This window comes from Mus musculus, chromosome 6 (assembly GCF_000001635.26).
Source record: "Mus musculus strain C57BL/6J chromosome 6, GRCm38.p6 C57BL/6J".
Taxonomy (NCBI): Eukaryota; Metazoa; Chordata; class Mammalia; order Rodentia; family Muridae; genus Mus; species Mus musculus.
Window position 1 is genome coordinate 71493203 of NC_000072.6, and position 22289 is coordinate 71515491.

The 22289-nt window shown below is 39.6% G+C and overlaps 1 protein-coding gene across 4 annotated transcripts; it reads left to right on the forward strand.

Moving 5' to 3' along the window:
- Window positions 1-641: 641 nt before the first annotated feature.
- On the forward strand, window positions 642-17678 carry Rnf103 (ring finger protein 103). 4 transcript variants are annotated; one of them, XM_006505926.4, is made up of 5 exons: window positions 642-1686; window positions 3629-3768; window positions 12532-12647; window positions 14779-14857; window positions 15667-17678. In XM_006505926.4, exons 1-5 carry the CDS (start codon window positions 1461-1463, stop codon window positions 15733-15735), a joined length of 630 nt encoding a protein of 209 aa, XP_006505989.1. In that variant the 5' UTR covers window positions 642-1460; the 3' UTR covers window positions 15736-17678. The 4 variants fall into 4 exon arrangements, with proteins under 4 accessions (XP_006505989.1, NP_001295232.1, NP_033569.2 ...); NM_001308303.1 differs by lacking the exon at window positions 14779-14857 and having other exon boundaries at window positions 675-1686; window positions 15484-17678; NM_009543.3 differs by lacking the exon at window positions 14779-14857 and having other exon boundaries at window positions 675-1686.
- The last annotated feature ends 4611 nt before the right edge of the window (window positions 17679-22289 follow it).

Below are 22289 nucleotides of genomic sequence, written 5' to 3' on the forward strand. Positions count from 1 at the left end.
AAAGAAAAACCCAAAAGCATCCGCGGTTGACAGGGACTGGACTTAAAACACAGATTCTGATTTTTACAGATCTTGATGATTTGGGTGGGTGTGGTGGTGCACGGTTTTTTTTTTTTTTTTTTTTTTTTTTTTGGGTTTTCGAGACAGGGTTTCTCTGTGTAGCCCTGGCTGTCCTGGAACTCACTCTGTAGACCAAGCTGGCCTCGAACTCAGAAATCCGCCTGCCTCTGCCTCCCGAGTGCTGGGATTAAAGGCGTGCGCCACCACGCCCGGCGGTGCACGGTTTTAATCCCAGCACTTCCATGCCTGGCAGGCAATCTCTGAATTCTGAGGCCCGCTTGGTGTTCAGAGCGGTTCCAGGCGGGCCAGGACTATTTAATAAGGCAGTGTCTCAAAACAAAACAAAAACCACAAACAAAAACGAACATCTTTTAGCAGCCTTTATTTTTCACGCTCAGCACAAAGGTGCACAGTGTCGCAGGGTCCAATGTCCAATCCTGGGACTGAAATCAGTGACTAAACATCAGCGCATCAGAGGGCTGGGACCGCGAGAGCACAGTAACTCGGAAGGTTTACCCAGCCCAGCCTCCCGCAGCCCCTCTCTCCCCTTGCACCCCGCGGCTTCTAACCCCGCCCCTGCCGAGACCCCGCCCCGATGCCGACGTCAGTTGTTATGTCTTGACTGGGGCCGCGGCTACAGCGGGTCCAGTGCTCTGGGGGCGACGGCCGCGGCCTGCAGAGGCGGCAGGGACGGTGGCCGCGGTTGGCGCGGCGCGTCCGCACGGGGCTGGGCACCGCGCGGCTACGCAGCTGACAGGAAGCCGCCCGGGAGAGCCGCGTTGGGGCCTAGCGTTATTTGCTTTTTCCTCTTTTTTTCCTCCCTTCACGACTGTCGTCTCGCGCTCCTCCTCAGCGGGAGCCGCCGCGACGCCCCCTCGCGGGCCGCGGGGCCTGATAGGCGCCGCCCGCGGGAACCTGGAGCTGCCGCCAGGCCTGGGCGGCCGCCGGGGCCTGAAGCCTGGGCGTTCGGCGCGGCGCTGCGGCGGTCACTCCAACCCGCGCTGGGCGCGCCGGGCCCCGGGCCTGGCCCAGCCGAGTACCGCGCCCTCTGGACCACTCAGTCCGGCCCCAACCGCCCTCCGCTGGCCCGCAGTCCCTCGGAGCTGCCTCCCGGTCACCCCAGGTGGGCTCTTGCCCTCTTCCAGCCGTCCGCAGCTCGATGGGTGGGGTGCGTTTGAACGTCCCCCCTTCTCCCTTTCTCAGCTCCTGACCGCAAGGCCAGAGCCGGGGCTCTCAGTCGCACGCACGCCGCGATCCACCTGCCTCCCCGCGGGGATGGCCCGCCGGTGACCGCCGCGCGCCCTCGCTGCCCTCGCCCAGGCTGCGCTCTGTCGCCCCGCACTCGATCCCCTTCCCTTGTCCACGGCGTCCCGGCTCCTGGCGACGCCAAGAGGGCGAAGATGTGGCTGAAGCTGTTTTTCTTGCTCCTGTATTTCCTGGTCCTGTTCGTCCTGGCCAGGTTTTTTGAGGCCATTGTGTGGTACGAGACTGGCATCTTTGCTACTCAGCTGGTGGATCCGGTGGCATTGAGCTTCAAGAAGCTGAAGACCATTCTGGAGTGTCGAGGGCTGGGCTACTCCGGGCTGCCGGAGAAGAAAGATGTTCGGGAGCTGGTGGAGAAGTCAGGCAAGTGCTGGGCTCCTGGAGGTCGCCTCCACTGTCCTGGCTCTTACCCACTCCCCAGAATTAGGCGGTCCCCAGAATGGTTAAACAGACTGCTCCAGAGAGCTGCCCAGGTCATCTTTGTCTACGTTTTCTAAATAAATATGTAAATCTCGGTTTGGAAAAGACAACTGTTAGGTGTATTGGTGTGTTCCAAAGGCTCTTTGGAAATGACAGTTTGAAAGTGTAGCTTTAAAAAAAAATCATTAAATTGAATCATTTGTCCCAGAATTCAGGAACGTCAGTTGAAATTGATTATAGAGAAAGGAAAAATTACAAAACATAGTCTGTAAATAGCAGCATCTGCATCCACAATAAAAACAAGCTACCAGGAGGGTAAAACATCATTAAAATAATAACAAAAGGCACGTGGACCTAAAGATTTACGTGTAAATTATGCATTTAATTATAGGTAAGGTGTACACAGTGCAATATTGCTTTTTATACTTTAGTGAACATTTTGTGTGGCTGTTGGCCTTGTTTAGAGTAAATATTTTCTTGCAGATTATACATTTTATTTTTGAATCTTGACTTACCTTTCTTGTCATGTGTCACAGGCATCTCTGCGTCACTTAATGGGTTGAGGAAAAGACTTGAAATAGTGCTGAAAGAATATTTAATGTAGCCGTTGATTTGGGGTAGGATTGGGTGGGGAAATACAGTTAACTTTAAAGTGTCTCCTTGTTTAGATAGTTTTCCTGAAAGAGGAATGTAAATTAAGAAAGGCCTTCTGAGGTGATGTAGGAAGCATTGGAAACTTATGATTATCTTGTTTTGTCCTTTCAAGTATATCATCAGCGGGGCCTTTTAGAAGACCATTTTTTCCCCCTTGGGTAGTACTATCTAGACAAATAGTGTGATAGGCAAGATGACAACGTTTATCAGTCTGACACTTACATACTTATAGCATAAGGGTTACAGAACTCATCTCGCCAGTGAGATAGAAGGAAGGAGTCCTTTGCGTAAGGGATACATTTTTCAAGTGGTTATTATTATTGCTCTTGTTTGCACCAGGTTTATGCTGCCATTGGTTGTTGGGGCTGGGGGGTGGGGTGGGGTGGGGGGAGTGGGTTAGCAATCTCATACAGTTATTTGATCACACAGGCTTTCCCCTTGGAGCTTTATGTTAGATATTTTGCTGCCATTTGAGCCTAAAATTGTTGTCATATGGAATGTACAAAGAATCCACACATAGCCTAAAGACTATACAACCAAAGTATGATTCAGATCACACATTTTAACAGCATAAGAACAACAAAAAACAGTCTTGGTATGGCAATTTAACTGTGAAACCTAAATGTTTGTTGTGGATGGTTTTGCTGTTTGGAATGGAACTGGAATATCACCATGTAATATTTAAGGCAAAGGTTAGATAATGTGACATGAATGGTTTGCTTTTTTATATTTAATTATACAAGAGCCACGTTTACACTGTAAACTTGTCTATGAATGTGGGGTTTGTTGTTCTGATAGGTAACATTCTTTCTCTCCCAGTCACATAAAAACCTTGTTGCCATTTATAAGCAGGCTGATAGCAAATTCTGTGAACCCTTTTCTAAACCTTTCGAGTAACAACATAAACCAAGCTTTGAAAAATCATGTGAAGCCTGTGCAGGCTTTATGTAAAATTAAATGATTACTAATTTGAGAGGATTTCTTTTTGGACTGATGTAATTAGTAATTTACTAACAAGCTATATGATGACCCCATTAGAATATATGCACTACTATAAGAGATGAATTGTTGTCTTTTTTTTCATTTTTTGCTGATGTATTCAAAAGCTATTGAATTTTGTAGAATAAAAATATAATAGTGTGCTTATTCATGATGTAAAATGGTATTAATCATTGAAGTTGAGAACATGGGATTTTTGAAACCTTACCAGGGTTTTTATTTTTTCCTTCAGGTGACTTGATGGAAGGTGAACTCTATTCTGCTCTTAAGGAAGAAGAGGCATCTGAGTCTGTTTCTAGTACCAATTTCAGTGGTGAAATGCATTTCTATGAGCTTGTGGAAGACACAAAAGATGGCATCTGGCTGGTTCAGGTAGAAAGGATGATAATACTTAAGAACCTTATTTATACCAAAATAGTATTTACCACTGAGTAACTCTTCTCTTGTATCCTCCTGTTTGCCTCCTAGGCAAAACTCAGTTCTCATAGGGTTTTTTAAACCGATGATAATGACAAATAGATGAGGAGCTGTGGCTCAGTTGGTGGAGTACTGAAGTGAAATGGAAGTGGTGTGCATGCATGAAATCCTGCCTCCAATCCCTAGCACCACCTAGGTCAGGCTATGGTGCCGCACACAGGAAATCACACACACAGGAAGCAGAAACAGGGACCCAGAGCTTCAGGGTCTTCCTTAGCTGCATAAGGAGTTCAAAGCCAGCCTAGGTAGGATACATGAGATCCTGTCTTTGAAAAAAAAAAAAAAAAAAAAGTAAAAAGTAAAGAGTGGAAAAGGAAAGATTGGGGAGAGGGGGAGGGTTGTCTTGAGAATCAACAGACAGAAATGTCTAGAAACACGTTCCTTATATTTAGCTCTAGTTTTTTAAACTTTCGTTTTGAGTTTATTAAGTTTATTAGTCCACATAGTTTTAGTTTGTAAGGGAAGAACACTAAAGTAAAGAAGTCTTTGCATTAGCGAAGCAGCCAACCTTGAATGGCAGGTGTGCTAACTGGCATAAAAACAAGTCAGCAAAGTAGTCAGCGTAGTAGCTGTACTGAGAGACCCATGGCACATGTATTTTTTTGCTTATGGTCATTAGATAGTTTTTATGATATCAAAACTGTGAGATTTAATTAGAATATTGGGAATTTCAAGTGGTAAAGGGCCTTAAATATTATCTTTAATAATTTTCATGGTGTGGATTATGGTAAGTAGATACACGTAACATTAATGTAACCTGGGCTGGAGAGATGGCTCAGTGGTTAAGAGCACTGACTGCTCTTCCAAGGGATCTGAGTTCAAATCTTAGCAACCACATGGTGGCTCACAACCATCTGTAATGAGATCTGATGCTCTCTTGTGGTGTGTCTGAAGACAGGTACAGTGTACTTACATATAATAAATAAATGTTACATATAATAAATAAATAAATCTTTGAAAAAAATTAATGTAACCATGTATATTGGAATAATGGGATACTGAACATGTAATGTCATCCTAAATATTACTTAGGAAAAAGCAAAGTTAATTTTTTAAAATCTGTATTCACTTGCAGTAACATAACAAGTAAACTTGAAGACTGAATGTGGCCAAAATTAAGAATGTAGTGTGTGGATGGCTGAAACTCAAGTCATATCAGACAGTTTCTGAAGCACTAAGATGAGAAGTAGGTTACTGAAGGTCCTGGGACTGCTCCGCAGTATTGCACTAGGATCAGATCCCAGGTTCTCTGATGCTTTTTCTTCCTTCAGACTAACTTTCTGTGTAATCATTGACAATACATATGCCCATCTTCCCATTTATTTCCTCAGTGCTTTTGATCTCCCACTTTGCTGTTGACCAGTTTTGACTTAGGGTTTGAAAATTAAAAGAAAAGCTTCATATTACTTTGTGGGAACAAAGACTACAAGATTTGTTTTTAAAATAAGTGTTAGAAACCTTAATTGGAGGGAAACCTGATTTTTGTCATTGGCTTGCAGTATAATTGGGAATAGGTAGGTTTTCTCTTGTTTGTGGCCTCAAACACATATGCATTTAAAGAGGACGGAATGATGCTGTCATGCACTGTGCTGAAAGAGTGAGCTTCGGTGACTCTGTAGAGATTTCATTGGATACCCTTGGCCTTCCCTTTTTACTTCCATTCCTACTGCATTTGACTTTTTGCCTTCAATAATCAGAAAAGGTAGAACCTGAGAGGGTTTAGCCTGTACAAATTCTAGTTTATTTCTGTCTTTGTTCATTGATTTGAGAAATAAGCTGTAAGGGTTGAAAATATAGCTCAGTAGTAGAACGTTTGCCTAGCCCTGGGTGTGATGTCAGTCGTCTCTTTAAAGTTTTATGAAATTGTTATTCTATTTCTTACCCCCAGTAATTATTTCTAATCTGGCCAAGGAAGATTTGCTGGTTTTGATAATTTTAGATTTATTGACAATATAGAATTGAATAGTCAGTCCGACTGCTGTGTATTTGTGGCCTAAGTGCTTATCTCTCACCTGAATTGATTTTCTGCAAGTGGATGGTGGAGAAGGCAATAGGCAGGACTAAAATGCAGAAGAACCATGTCAAAGGCCTGGGACTTGCTTTTGAAATACAGGATCCTACCTGTAAATGCTTGGTAGATCTGACTAACTAATTAGCAATATAGCCTTTAGTTTTAATTTATCTTTTTTTAAAAGATGTGTTTATTTTTACTATGTATATGGGTGTTTTGCCCTATGTATGTCTGTGTACTGTGTGCTCACCTGGTGCCCACAGAGGCCAGAAGAGGGTGTCAGATCTCCTGGAACTAGACTTACCAATGATTGTTAACCACGTAGGTGCTGAGTATCAAAATTAGGTCCTCTGGAAGAGCAGCCAGTACTCTTAACCCCTGAGCCATCTTTCCAGCCCCAGTCACTTATTTTATTGATGTCTCACTAAAGGTATGTATGGACTAAATCCCTTAATATGTGAATAAAATTAACCCATTTTTTTAGTATAAATAACTATGCCAGGCCCTGTTCTAGGACCTGAAGATAAAAACGGAAAGATACTGAGGACTATGTCAAGGCAGCTCACATTCCAGTTGTGAGAATCAGACACCAAATAAATTAAAATTTAATATAATGCCAATAAGTTGAAAGTTCTGAAGAAAAAAAAGAAGCAGACTAGAGAGAGATAATAATGAGGAACTTTTTTTTACAAGGTGGCCATTGAATAAAGTTAGTAATAAGTAATGATGTAAATATTAACATATAACCACTATACCTTAGTCTCTTCATTATTGTCTCCCAAAGATTTTTAAAAAGTCACATATTAACAGTTGAAAAGTACTTCCTAAGAACAACGGAATGTGTTTATATGGGAAACAATACAGTAAGGCACAACTTAGTTTTTCCAGTAATGTGCAATGTTTGCACTGATTTCCAGTGCCTGGCTTATGTTCTTTGTGGCCAGTTACTTCGATCAAACAGCTAGTCTGGTCTGCAAAAACAGTGCCTGTTAAGATAGTTGAGAAAAGTAAACCTGAGACCTTGCTGTTGGCACTATGAGCTAACCTAACCAGCTAAACCTTTTTGGCCAGGCACCTCTTTTAAGCTTCATAATTATGTTTGGGTTTTGGTTTCTTTAGTTAGTTTTTTAAAAATATACTTAAATTTTTAAAAATATTTGCGAGAAACAGAAGGGAAGTGTTCTCTTGGTGGTTTGTCATTGCTCAGCCAGACTGTATTAGTCTGTCTCAAGAATACAGGTTTGTACAGTTTAACTGCTGGGCCTCTTCTCCTGTTTTGTTTTCTGTTGTTTGTTTTGAGGCAGGATCTCACTGTGTAGTCCAGGCTCACTACCTTCTTCCTGCTCATCTTTCTGACTACTGAGATAACCGGTGTCAGCCATCATGCCACTCTTCTCTTAAGTGTTTTGAAAGAAGCTGACTAGTTTGTTTGCTCTTTTCTGTTTTTAAAATGTCTGTGAGGAGTATTTTCATACACTGCACTGCATAGATTTTGGCCATTTCTGTCTTCAGCTAGTCAAGCTTGATTCCATTTGTTTCCTGTACACTTAAGCATATGTGGTGAATAGAACTGTAGGAGTTATTTTTCCTATTGCTGTGACAAAGGAAGGGTTTATTTTGGCTTCCTGTTTGGAGGGGAATCTTGTCAGCAGTAGTGTAGGTGGCTAGTTACATCTCATTCATGGCAGGAAGCAGAGAGAGATAAATGCTGGTGTTCCACTCACCTTCTCCTCTTAACACGTCATCGTCATGATCCTCCTCCTGTGTGTGCATGGAGAATGTATGGGAGGGGGTGTACCTGCTGTGGTACATATGTGACAGCCAAAGGGCAGCCTTGTAGAGTTGATTTTTCTCCTACCTTTACGTGGATTCTGGGGATCAAACTCAGGTCAGAAGGCTTGTCAGACAAGTGCTTTTACCACCAAGCTATCTCATCCTCGGTCTTCCCGCACTTCTAAAAATTACATCTACTTTCTTGTGGTAAGAAGTATTTGTGGAGATCAGAGGACAGCTTGTAGGAGTTGGTTCTCTGCACCAACCATTGCAAGAACTAATTTTTCTTTTTAAAGGTAGCAAAATCTGTGTGACATCTTTGTGACTAATATACATTATGTATTTCTCACAGATCCAAGTCCTTTCTTTGTGATACAATTGGAACTCAGAGTTACAATTTTGTGCTTCCTCCCTAACTTAAGCTCCTGACTCTCATTAGCCGTTTATTTCCCACTTTTGTAGATCGTTGACTCTGCCACCACCCAGTCTCCTTGGCATCAAAAATCAAACATTATTTTGTTTTAAAAGATTGCTGGTTAGAGACAAACAGCAAAGTGGATAGGCTTTTGAAATGGGAAAGCTGCATATTGTATAGCATTTTCTTTTGGATTTGTCCTCTAACTTTTTGGTTTATTTGTTTTAACTTTTGTCATAATTCAAAAAGGGATATAACTGTTTGTTCCCTACTAGCTGTCCCATTTATTGAGATTAAAGTCACTGGAGTTGCACAGCACTGAAAAAACACTGTAGGACTTAAAGTACTGGAAAGCTTTGTTCAGTACTTCAACTGAAGTATTATGTTAATGCAGTTCCTGTTTGACTGGAAGCATTAACAGCTGATTTTAAACTTGTTTATTTGCTCTTAAGACAAGAGGTTTGTTTATGGCAGTTCTAATTATTTATTCCTTTAATGGGCTACTACAGAACAAAATATATGGCAAGCCACAGTGTTTTGTGTTGGTGAAAATCTTTTGAGTTTACCCATAAAGTAAGCCAGTGAGAATAGTATACTTGATTTTAGCCAGAAGTTAAAAACAATAACAGGGTGAATACTTAAAGTTAGTTAATTAAAATGCTATTTGGTTTCAGCTTTTGTCCATCTCTGACTCTCATTTTTGATGATTTTTGTACAGGGGATATACATATATTTTATACTTGTGAAACTAGATCCCTGTTAAAATACTGAGCAATGTAGAAAATGTCAACTTTCTTATTCAAAGAGATTGTATTATTTAATTATGACTTCTCTGTGGAGATCAACAAGGATGCACTAAATGTTCTGACAGAAATACACCCCTTCTCTTAAAAAAACAGGCAAAAATATATTTGCAAACACACTGAAATGGCTATCTTTTATATATAAGTAACTGAGACAATTAGTGTGTAGTTGCATAGCAAGATGCCATTTATACTATCTGTTCAGAAAACATTCAGGATAACAGGTTGTTGGGAAGGAACTTTTGGTTATAATAGAAATTGCTTTAGAAACTCTTTATAAAAAGAAGTAGAAACTGGGTAGTGGTGGCAGTGGTGGTAGCTGTCTTTAATCCCACCACTCTGGAGGCAAAGGCAGGCAGCTATCTGTGAGTTTGAGGCCAGCTTGATCTACAGGGCCAATTCCAAGATAGCCAAGGCTACATAGAGAAATCCTGTCTCGAAAAACCAGAACTGGGGATTGTATAGAACAAGCTGTAAAAAGCTTGAAAAAGTTTAGTTCAGCTCAAATGTTTAACTAGCAGCACCCAGATCATCTAGGCATAACAATGAATGGAAAGATTGCCCTATATTTAGCCTGTATGCCAGGTCTTTTTCGGGCTTGAAATTCACCTGTACTTTGGTTCGATTTTTTTCTTATATCTGAAAATATTCTTCATAGAGAATTTCTGAGAAGTAGCTCTTCTCATGTAATAAGACCAGCACTGTAGGTGCCACTTCAGATCATGCCTACTTTGTAGGACATAAGCTACAGGTCAGAGCGACTCCTGCTAATGTGACACAGTTTTATAGGCTGAGAAGATTTTGTTTTGCCGTTAACTGAGCCAATGATTTAATGGTGAAAACACTAGCATTTTATAGTGACCATTTAATTCAACCTTCTTCATTGTTAATGTATGTAAGACCTTCAGTTGACTAACTGCATAGGATTTTAACAAAGCAATTTCTAATTGTGTAGCAATAATGACAGAATCATAAAACGATTTCATTAAATACTTAGATGACTTCTCATTTTTGTACAGCTCTCTCAGTGGGGGATCCTTCAACTCTTCCAGAACAGATGCTAGAACAGTTTGCTGAGTAAATAAGGCCCCAGGGTTGAAACTGTCATGTAGCTCTTCTGCCACGTTCACAGCTCTCCTCACTCACTCCTGCCATCCCTGCCAGAACCAGGGTGTGCCTGGGAACAGCTCTCTCTCATTCCCCTTCTCATTTCTAACACAGAAATGCTTGTCAGACGGCTGCAAGGTACTTGCACAATCAGCAATTAGGTCTTCACTCAAAGATGCCCTGAGATTTAGGACTGTGTGCACGTTGACAGAGGCAACTTCTTAGCTCTTTGATGCATTGTCATTGCCAACACAGACCTAAAGTATCTGGGATATTTTACAGCTTTATTCAAGAAATGGAAAAATGTTGGAAAAGAGTTATTTTTAAAGAGAAAGAAGAGACAGAAAAAAAGAAAACTGAAAAGAACAGAGGGCATAGTGTTTAATTACACAGAGGCTCACCTGAGAAGTCCAGGTTCCTTGGCTCCATGGTCAAGAGAATTACTAATGACTCTTTAGAAGTAACAGAAAGGAAAAGAACACTTACTTTGCTGCTGGGTATGTAACTGAGTGGTGGAGTATTTGCCTAGTATGCCCTTAGTGTTCTATGTTCCACTTCCTGAGCCACCATTACCTCCACTAAAGAGACAGAGACACAGACACACAGAGAGAGACAGAGGCAGAGACAGAGACAGAAGGAAAGAAGGAAAAGGACCAGGAAGTAGGAAGCAGACCATGCTTGACTACCCTGAGTCTGCAGATAAACCTTTACAATGTACTTTTAGATAAGAAAAAGGGAAAATAACATCTTGGGTAATGTGATCAGCATTACCTCCTTAGAAAGCTTATATCTAAAACCTTGTCCTCAGTCATCTGAGAATGCAAATGTGAACTCCTGTCTCCTTCAGTGAGATCATGTATTTTCATTAAATGCAGTATCAAAACCATTTACTTAATTCTCTAATTTGTGTACATGTATTAAGTATCCAATGTATGTTACAATGTGTTACATAAACATGCATGTCTCCATAAGTGTTAGAACAGCAACATCCGTGACGTATGTAGGAGTTACTAGAGTACTCTGGTAGCACAGAAAGGAAACTTCATTTTTCAGGACCATGTGCCCTCCCTCAGCCTGTGATGCCACTGACACTTGTTAGACTTCCCAGGAGAAAGGCCACAGATGACGTGGCTGTACTCCTCTTGCCTTTCCCGGGGAGTTGACTGCTGGCACTCAGTTCATACACAAGCCTGGGGCTTTACTTCCTGAAGGCTTTTTGAATATGAAAATGGTTCTTCCTGTCAGAAAGATTAGAGGCCCCAGAGTATTGTGTTTGTAATTTTAAATTGAATAATGTCAGTAAGGATGGCATTTATGAAAGCTTAGGTCTATATATGCTGGACTTTTTTTTTTTTTTTTCTCCTGTTTTTTCGAGACAGGGTTTCTCTGTATAGCCCTGGCTGTCCTGGAACTCACTTTGTAGACCAGGCTGGCCTCGAACTCAGAAATCCACCTGCCTCTGCCTCGCAAGTGCTGGGATTAAAGGCGTGCGCCAGCTATGCTGGACTTAAATTAGATGGCTTCATGAAAACTTCAGACAGTTTTTGGTTTTCCATTGAATTGTACTTTACTATGTTTACATTTTTAAAAACTATACTGTTATCTTCAGTGAAACTCTGCTTCCATTAAGTCAGGAAGACCGGGGATCCAGAGAAGAGATATTTAACCACTGTCATAAACAGAAGTTAGTAACATTTTGAAAGTCAATTTGATTTTTTTTCCTTTCTTTAAAATATAATCTGTTTCAGACCTAACTGTGTACGAGGGCTGTTAGCACACTTGAAGCAGAAGTTTAAGGTTGTCAAGTTCATTTTGGCTGTTCCTTTTCCTAGAGTCTTTCAAAGTTGCTGAGGAAAAAGTCCTACGCGTAGCACCGATTTAATCAAAGTGTAGTTTAATAGAAAACATGTGTTTGATTCTTGGCTACAAAGCTGAACACTGAAAAACATGACATTTGAACTTGTTAAATCTCCATGTGATAATTTTTATAAGCTTTATTTGGATTTTCAAATTTTTATTTTCAAAGAAAAATGGACTTCAGGGCCTTTTTCTGTCTGTGTAATGTAATTACAGAGAATAGGTTCATAGTAGAGAATATGGCTAGATTTTTCAAAGGCTTTTGACTCCTATTCTGAGTTACTGATATAACAAGGGGTTTAGCATACTGCACTTGTGTTTCTTTTCTAGCTGGATAGATGTAACTTCTGTAGGAATGACAGTGAGGGCTAGTAAGGTGGCTCAACAGGTAAAGGTGCCTGCTGCACAAGCCCCAGAGCCCAGAGAGCAGAAGGAGAGATCTGACTGTCATGAGTCCCCTTGATCTCCACAAGGATGCTGTAGCACTCATGTACATATACATGAATTTAATTAATAATAATAAATTAACATTTAAAAAGAAGTGCAGTAATAATGAGATGGTTCAGTTAGACCAGAACTGGAAGCAGAATGTTCTTAACAAAAAAAAGTATTTATACTATATAGATAGGAATGGTTGGGTTTAGCTAACTAAGGTTTGACTTTTTCCTTCAACTCTCTCTTTTGGGAAATAGGTCATAGCAAATGACAGAAGTCCTTTGGTGGGTAAAATCCACTGGGAGAAAATGGTGAAAAAAGTGTCAAGATTTGGAATACGGACAGGCACTTTCAACTGTTCCAGTGATCCCAGGTAAGGGGATTAAGAAATTCCGAGTTTGAACCCTGACCAGAGTCCTTTTTGCTTAATAAAGCCTGCCTGAAGTGAACTGTTTAGTATACTGCTAGTTACCCAGATGTTTGTAGCTTGTATAAACTGGTGTTTGTTGACTTTCTGAGAGATCCCTTAAAATTGTCTGTAGTCCTTTGCTTCAGTATTCTCCAAATGGCTGTGGATGACCACTGTTCTCATTTGTAGCTCAAACTGGCTTATACCCTTCCATCAGTCAAGGGCTTGGATTACAGGCATATACAACCACTTCCGTACTTCTGACCTTCAGTTTGCATTTCTGTAGTCACTTTCTATCTACTCCACAACCAGCCCTAAGTATGCCTTCTCCCTAATATCAAGTCAGGTTTATCATTGTATTTAGTCAGACATACCCTGTCTACCGTTTCTACCCTTCACTATTTTGTTTTTCTTCACTTTTTTTTTTTTAAAGATGGGGTTGTTTGGTTTGTCATTGACTTCGGTATTCAGTCTATCATTACATTAATTCTTATCGTATTTCATTTTTGATTAAATTTAGATTTTGTGTGTGTGTATGTGTGTGTGTGTAGAGGAGTATATATGCTCATCTGAGTGCAGGTGCCATTGAAGTCCAGAAGATGGTGTAGGATACCTTGGATCTGGAGTCATAGGCAGCTATGAGCCTCCCAGTGTAAACACTGATTTAAAAAAAAAAATCAACATTTTTATATAGCCAAATGAACTGATGACAAAGCTGGGTAAAATGGTATATGCCTGTATTCCCAGTGGCAGGCAGAATGGGAGGTCTCAAATTCTAAGCCAATCTATATAATGAAACGCTAGCACAAAACAAAGCTCTGAAAAATGTTTTCTTGATAGTATCATTGAATTTATTCTGACCTTTAAAGTGTTCTTTTTGAATTGGCAGTAAAAGATTTTATGTTGATACATGGTAATATAAATTTTTTAAAAACAATATATGCATGTAGTCTTGTATTCATTGAAGATACTTTAGAATAATATTTAGAGAAATATATATTAGTAACCCAGTATTTAATAAGCATTAGAGATTTTTTCCCCAAACATGGAAAACATTATTTAATTTGACAATTATAACAGGAAATGTTCTTTTGGGTAGTCTCAAGTTCTTTAGAATAACAAGACTTAAAAATACCAGTTCTGAACTGAACAGAAAACATAAAAGGAGGAAATGAGAATATTAAAGCTTACCTGTTCTACAAAGCAAGATTTCGTGTCATAAAGATGTCATTTGATTTATGACACAACTCAGAAGCCAGTGTAGTTATAAGAGAAAAGATAAAAAGAATGACCAAAAGTAGAGAAGTGGGACTGGGGAGATGTTTCAGCAATGAAGAATATTTTCTGATCTTGCAGAGAGAATATGCTCTGTTAAGGGACTGAATCAACACAGTAGAAGCAGAGTCAGGAGCTATGATTCAAAGTCACTAATATAGCTTCCCAGAGTCCTCAACAACCTGCTCTTTAAAAGACGACATGCCATCTTCATTTATCTCAAATTACACCACCGCATTCCTGAGATAAATTAGTCATGTTGCCATTATAAAACATATGCCACATAACTAGACTTCCTCTCTGGATCCTATGAATGTGTAACATACTCATCTAACCCCAATAAAATATGAAATGTGCTTAGTAAATAAAATGTAACATCCCTTATATCAGTATTCTGAAGCAACATAAGAAATCAAGTGGTGGGCTGGAGAGATGGCTCAGTGATTAAGAGCACCGGCTGCTCTTCCAAAGGTCGTGAGTTCAAATCCCAGCAACCACATGGTGGCTCACAACCATCCATAATGAGATCTGACGACCTCTTCTGGTGCATCTGAAGACAGCTACAGTGTACTTAGATACAATAATAAATAAATCTTTAAAAAAAAAAAAAAGAAATCAAGTGGTATCCATTCTCAAGTCTATAGCAAAACATATCTACATGGTAGACTTTTTTACTTTTTATCAAGAATAATTTTATATGTCATAAAATTCTACATGGCAGGTTTTAGGAAGAATTTTTAAAAATGTCTTTAGTTATCTATCCATAAGTAACGTGATGGATGTTTTAGTTTTTGGTATTTCTTATCACCTGTTTTTTCAGAGGTGACAAATGTGATATCAAGAACTTGCTGGGGACCAAAAGGAGTAGAGTCACTGACCTTGTCCATAAATGTACACAGGTAGTGATTATAATTATGCTCTTCTCCTTCACCCCATCAGTAAACTGAATTGGCCTGAAACTCTTTGTATACTTTCTGTCTTTGTTTTCTAAGTGTTAAATCGTTGTTTTTATGGTACTCATTAAAGAGAAAAGAAAGATAACTGTAACTTGAAGTCGCTGTCTTTTGGATTGGCTTATGTGAAGATCACTTTTTAGTAGTTAGCGCCTATCGCACTGTGGTGTTAGGCCTTGTGAGAGTACTTAGTTGAGAAGCGGTAAGGTAGGTGCCTATCAAGGACTCTGAACCATCTCAGGGACTCAGCATGTAGGAGCATTCATCTCTTTCTCTGTTTCTCTCTAATTTCTAACCATCTTTTAAGGCCAAGTTCTTCTCCAAACCTTTATTGAGCTATTCACCTGCTCAAATTCCTGATGATATCTGTTCTTTGATCTTTCTTTACTCTTCCTTTGATACTGGTTTCACATCCATAACAGGAGTTTTAAATTCCATATGAGCAGAAATTACTTCCCATTATCTTTGGATCTTAGTATGTAATGCAGTGGCACATAAGAGAGGCTAAAGTATTTTCTGACTCTTTGGCTTAGGTACAGCTTATACAGAATTTTTTCTTTTCTTAAACACAGAAATTTAAAGACGACTACAGTGAACTTGCTTGTTCTGGCACAGTTGCCAAGTATTGGTCTCTCTTTGGTTACTTGAAGATTATCTGGTCTGAGAGAAGAGGGTTTTAAAAGGGCCCTAAAGAAAACTAGTAGAACGTAAGTTGTTCAACAGCCTCGCTGTTCATTCAGTTCACTCTCTTACAGGTACTGCAGAAGGAGAGGCTGGGTGCGTTCCACACTCATCATGTCTGTGCCACAAACAAGTACATCTAAAGGGAAAGTCATGCTTAAAGAGTACAGTGGACGCAAGATTGAAGTAGAGCACATTTTTAAGTGGATAACTGCCCATGCAGCTTCTCGGATCAAAACTATATATAATGTGGAGCATTTGAAGGAAGAATGGAATAAAAGTGATCAATACTGGGTAAAAATATACCTATTTGCAAACCTTGACCAACCGCCAGCTTTCTTCTCTGCATTAAGTATAAAATTTACTGGAAGAGTTGAGTTTATTTTTGTTAATGTGGAAAATTGGAACAACAAGAGTTATATGACAGATATTGGTATTTATAACATGCCATCATACATACTTAGAACTCCTGAAGGAATTTATAGATACGGAAACCACACAGGTGAATTTATATCCCTTCAGGCCATGGATTCATTTCTGCGCTCATTACAACCTGAAGTAAATGATCTGTTTGTTTTGAGTTTGGTTCTAGTTAATCTTATGGCTTGGATGGACTTATTTATTACACAAGGAGCAACCATCAAGCGATTTGTGGTTCTCATAAGCACTTTAGGGACATACAATTCCCTATTAATTATTTCTTGGCTACCTGTGTTGGGCTTTCTACAGCTCCCTTACTTAGATAGCTTTTATGACTATAGTTTAAGATTGCTGCGGTATTCTAATACAACCACACTGGCTTCGTGGGTAAGGGCAGACTGGATGTTTTACACTTCACACCCAGCCCTGTTTCTCAGTACATACCTTGGACATGGTTTGCTAATTGATTACTTTGAGAAGAAGAGACGTCGCAGCAACAATGATGAAGTTAATGCGAATAATTTAGAATGGTTATCAAGTCTGTGGGACTGGTACACCAGCTACCTCTTCCACCCGATTGCTTCTTTTCAGAACTTTCCTGTAGACTCTGATTGGGACGAAGACCCTGACTTATTCTTGGAACGGTTAGCTTTCCCTGACCTTTGGCTTCACCCTCTGATACCAACTGATTATATTAAAAACTTACCAATGTGGCGATTTAAATGTCTTGGGGTTCAGTCTGAAGAAGAAATGTCAGAGAGTTCTCAAGACACTGAAAATGACTCGGATAGTGACAACATGGACACTTTTAGTAGTAGTAAGGATATATTTGAAGATAAACAAAGCGTTGTTCACAGTTCTCCAGGAAGAACAAGTCACTGTGATACTGAGGCTTGTTCATGTGCCAATAAATGTGAGAGCAGCCCATGTGAAAGGAAGAGGAGGTCGTATGGATCACATAATACTGATGAAGATATGGAACCGGACTGGTTAACTTGGCCTGCGGGTACGCTGCACTGTACTGAATGTGTTGTTTGCCTTGAGAATTTTGAAAATGGATGTTTGCTAATGGGGTTGCCTTGTGGTCACGTGTTTCACCAGAATTGCATTGTTATGTGGTTGGCTGGGGGCCGACACTGTTGCCCTGTTTGTCGTTGGCCTTCATATAAGAAAAAGCAGCCATATGCACAACAACAGCCGTTGTCAAATGATGTTCCATCTTAACCATGTGCAATGTGTCCTTAATAAGCTTTGAGTATCTTACAGCTTGCCTTTTTAATGTTAGTCACAATGTTTTTGTGGTTTGAAGTTTAGTTTAATGTTAGTGCAGTGACAGGAAATACACATTATGCTGATGTTGATGACAGAATTTATTTGGTTGCCTTGTGTGTCAATTGAATGCATACTAAACTGTAAAAAAAATTTATTTACAGCATTGAAAATTCAGAAGTTAATGGTTTTTTGTAAGCACAAAAGAAGTATGGTAGAAATTAATCTTAACAAGACTTTATGAGGCAGGATCAAATCCTAGTGGGCCTGAGCAGGTTTCTTACCCTAAGTGTTTTCTCCCTTTTTACAATCTCTGTCCAGCACCTCTTGGTTAAATAATGTATGCTCTGAGACATGAAATTAAAACAGATCTATAAAATAAATTATTTTAAAAGCAGAAGGTTGTAGGTTTCTGATCTTAAGCTGTGGTAAGGTGACTGGTTTTTGTAGGTGTTTTGCTGGATTACTGATTTCTCGGGTAATTGCAACGTGATTTTGAGATGGAGGGAGAAGAAATGGAATCCTTTTGCTGACACTGGCTATGAGTAATGGTGGTCTACCTCACAGCCTAATATCTTGGATAGGAAAGAATTTTATAGGGGGCTTTGAAAAATCAGTACTTAGCATATTCATCTAAGTAAAAACAACTATAACTTTTTAGTCACACAAGGATTACCTTGTATGTTTAACTGACTTTTTATTTTGTAAGTTTTTAGTGGTAGAGGAAAGCCGAGCATATAGATAGTAGAAAAAATATCTTTCTCTTTCGTGTACCATATTTGTATTTTATTACATTTACTTTAGCACCTTTTATTACAATTTTAATACTTCTTCTTTTTCCCTCTCAGTCAGCTGAAAGTAAACTTGAATCATGATGCTTTGCCCGTAAACAGTCACCACATTTTCTGTGAATGTCCCCCATACCCTCTCCCCCACTCCCCTACCCACCCATTCCCACTTTTTGGCCCTGGCGTTCCCCTGTACTGGGGCATATAAGGTTTGCGTGTCCAATGGGCCTCTCTTTCCAGTGATGGCTGACTAGGCCATCTTTTGATACATATGCAGCTAGAGACACGAGCTCCGGGGTACTGGTTAGTTCATATTGTTGTTCCATCTATAGGATTGCAGACCCCATTAGCTCCTTGGGTACTTTCTCTAGCTCCTCCATTGGGGGCCCTGTGATCCATCCAATAGCTGACTGTGAGCATCCACTTCTGTGTTTGCTAGGCCCCTGCATAGTCTCACAAGAGACAGCTATATCAGGGTCCTTTCAGCAAACGCTTGCTAGTGTATGCAATGGTGTCATCGTTTGGAGGCTAATTATGGGATGGCTCCCTGGATATGGCAGTCTCTAGATGATCCATCCTTTTGTCTCAGCTCCAAACTTTGTCTCTGTTACTCCTTCCATGGGTGATTGTTTCCAATTCTAAGAAGGGGCAAAGTGTCCACACTTTGGTCTTTGTTCTTCTTCAGTTTCGTGTGTTTTACAAATTGTCTCTTATATTTCGGGTATACTAAGTTTCTGGGCTAATATCCACTTATCAGTGAGTACATATCATTTGAGTTCTTTTGTGATTGTGTTACCTCACTCAGGATGATGCCCTCCAGGTCCAACCATTTGCCTAGGAATTTCATAAATTCATTCTTTTTAATAGCTGAGTAGTGAACCCTTGACATTTAATACCTAATATTTGTTCCTTGTCCCATAAAAGTCTTTATATCTCTGTCTTTGTTTTGTTGACTTATCTGTTGGGTTTAGTTTCCCTTTCTTCCATCTTCCCTTAGTTCCTGTAGAGAAACTGCTGTTCATGTGTGTGTGTGTGTTGTGCTAAGGCTTGAATTCAGGACCTCAGCATAATAGGCAAGTACCCCAAGCTACACCCCAGCCCTCTCTAAATTTTTTAATTTTGAGATAGTCTCACTAGATTGCCTGAGTTGGTCTTGAACTCATTATAGCTTAGGTAAGCCTTGAGTTCTCAATCTTCCTGCATCAGCCTCTTAGATTACATGCCTGAGTTGCAAGCCTGATGCCTGTTCTGGTACTAATATTTTTAACAGTACAAATTGGCTTATATAGTGTTCCTTGTTTTCTTTCAAGATTAAATTTGAGTGCTGCTCATATACATCGTATCAGGATGCATGTAGTGTCAGTTCTGTTGTTGGTGATTCGAAATGTGTTTAATATCTGTCAAGTCTTTCCTTTGTGAGATACCTTTTCCCTCTGTAATTTAAGAAGCAACCTGTGATTCTTTGTGATCTTTTCCCTCATCTCAGTGGTTTTAACAGCCAGTGATGATTCTTTGACTTGGTCATCAAGTTAGAATATGGTCATTTTCAAATTTCTGCTTAATTGCACATTTATTAGCTGGCTGTGTGTGTGAGAGAGAGGCGAGGAGAGCTTTCTATTTTTCTCCCATGTTTTGAATATCACTGGACTTAGATGTTTATCATTATTATTATTATTATTATTATTATTATTATTATTATTACCCAGTGTATTAAAACTTTAGGTGCTAGAGAGAATGCTCGTTGGTTAAGAGCACTGGCTACTCTTACAGGAGACCTGGGTTTGATTCCCAGCATCCATATGATAGCCAACTAGCCACCATCTTATTTGTAACTACAGTTTCAGGAGGTCTAATACATTTCTTGCCTCTGTAGGCAGTGAACACACAAGGTACACAGGCAAAACACCCATGTAAGTAAGTAAGTAAGTAAGTAAGAAAGACAGTCAGTCAGTCAGTCAGTCCCAAAGCACTCATAAAAATTATTAAATTTTAAAAAATGCTTATTTTTGGTACTCAGTGTCATACTTAGCTAGTGGAAACCTCTTTACACTAGCCTTATGTCTTGTTACTAATGTCTTAATCCTGAAGCACTTGTTTGCTTTTTGACCCTGGTTTCTTGTCATCTTTTTTTCAGAGTACCCAAGTTTCATGATGGACACCTCTAAGATCCTTAGTTAGCTGCACTCCAAAATGGAAATGGGAAAAACAAAATATAAATTATTTCCAGGATACTAACAATTTTTTCTTGCATGATAAATTGTGCCTTACTTTCAAATACTAATAGAAAATAGGTGCTTTTTCACTTTTAGTGGGATTATGTCATAATAAATCCATCATAAATTGAAAGTTTCACAAGTAAAACATGCATTTACAAGTCTAAAGTCCCAACTTTACGTAGAAAAATGTCGGTTATCCTTCAAGGTCCTCTGACTGGCAGTTCCAGCTTGATACCTCTATCCAGAATACTGTACTTTCCTAGGCTGAACAGTGAAATTCTAGTCAGAATTTCAACTAACTACCTCTAAAGAGACAGACTTCTTTGTCATCATCCTAAAAATTGAGAAACCATCAAACATCAGCAGAATGCTTGTCTAAATAGAGAATTCATAAAGCCCTGAATTGGTCCTCAGCACCATATAAACTGACATGGTGGTGCATACCTGTCGTCCCACTCAGAGGTGGAGGATCAAGGGTCCAGTTCATGTTCAACTACATAGAGAGTTCAAAACTAACCTGAGAGATATTAGACCTTGTCTTAAATAGGAAAACACCTAGTAGAAAGGACTAGCAGCTATGGATTGTATTTCATAAATTTGAGAACTTAAAATAACTGCAGCCATTGCTGCATATACTTCTGAACAAGCGCTGAAATCCTTTCCTTGTAAATGGAGTCCCAAGATTTCTCACCTCTTCTTTTGTCCATGCTTTCAGCAGATGGTTCTCAAATTTACCTGTTCTTCATGGGCTCTTTCCACAGCACCAGTTTTATACACAGATTTCTACTAGACTCGCTTGAAGTACTTCGGATCGAACTTCGGTCTTTTGGGGCATACTAGGCAAGCACTCTCCCATCCTCAGCCTTTGATTTTTGTAGCTTGGGATGGCCTTGAACTCATAATCATCCTGAATTCAATTCTGCCATGCCCTGGCTCTGGGTTCTTTTAATTAACTACAGTGCTCTGTTGTCTTTCTTCATCCCCAGTCTTCCTTTTAAGGTCTTAATGGAGATAGGTGGAGTTACAAAATGTACATGAAAGTGTAGAAATGTTTAGACAAAATTTCTCTAGCTTTCCAGAGCACATCACACATTGGATATCATTATCCTAAACAGACCTTTTGAATCTTTTCCATTCATAATCCCTTTCATTCAAGAAGGTGGCTTTGGGGCATGTAGGTATATAAAATAGCTACACATATCAGACATTTACTGGCAATAAAATTGTAAATATATTTAAAAGCCTCTGCTATCCCTACAGCTTTGCTGTTCACTAAAGAGTAAGACAGTTTTTCATACTAGTAAGATAAGTGTGCTTATTTTTACATAAAGAATTAAATCTTGGGGTTGGAGAGATGGCTCAACAGTTAAGAGCACTGACTATTCTTCCAGGGCTCTTAAGTTCAATTCTCAGCAACCACATAGTGGCTCACAACCATCTGTAATGGGATCCAATGCCCGGATCTGTTGTGTCTGAAGACAGCTACAGTGTACTCATGCACATAAATAAATCTTTAAAAAAAAAGAATTAAATCTTAGCCAAGTGTAGTGGTACACACCTCTAATCCAAGGGAGGCAGAGGCAGGTGGATCTTCCTGAGTTTGAGGCCAACCTGGTCTATAATAAAGTCCCAGAACAGACAGGGCTGTTACATAAAGAAACCCTGCCTTGAAAAAGTCAAAACAACCCCAAAATAATCTTGTCTGAATATTTTATGTTAGCCTAGAAGCCCAGCACATCTTTGACATTATTTAGAACTGATCAACATTTTTATTTTTATGATTGTCAGTGCAGAAGATGCAACTTTGTATAAATCTGTAATATAAAATGAAAAAAAAGCAGAAATATGTTTAGAGCCATTTCAGAAATTGTTGAAAATTCTGCCTAATCCCATGTCAAAATTGATTTAACAGTTTTTAAGGAAACTGAGTCAGCAACTGGCAGTTTTTAAAGAATCTGATACAATCCAGTCTAAACAGTTGCTAGCTATACTAGTATACTGATA

Bases quoted from the DNA above. Each gene is read 5' to 3' on its own strand.
- Rnf103 (NM_009543.3), top strand. From the start codon at position 1,461: ATGTGGCTGAAGCTGTTTTTCTTGCTCCTGTATTTCCTGGTCCTGTTC. The intron at 1,687-3,628 runs GCAAGTGCTGGG...TTTTTCCTTCAG, and splicing joins GGAGCTGGTGGAGAAGTCAG to GTGACTTGATGGAAGGTGAA. The intron at 12,648-15,666 runs GTAAGGGGATTA...ACTCTCTTACAG, and splicing joins AACTGTTCCAGTGATCCCAG to GTACTGCAGAAGGAGAGGCT.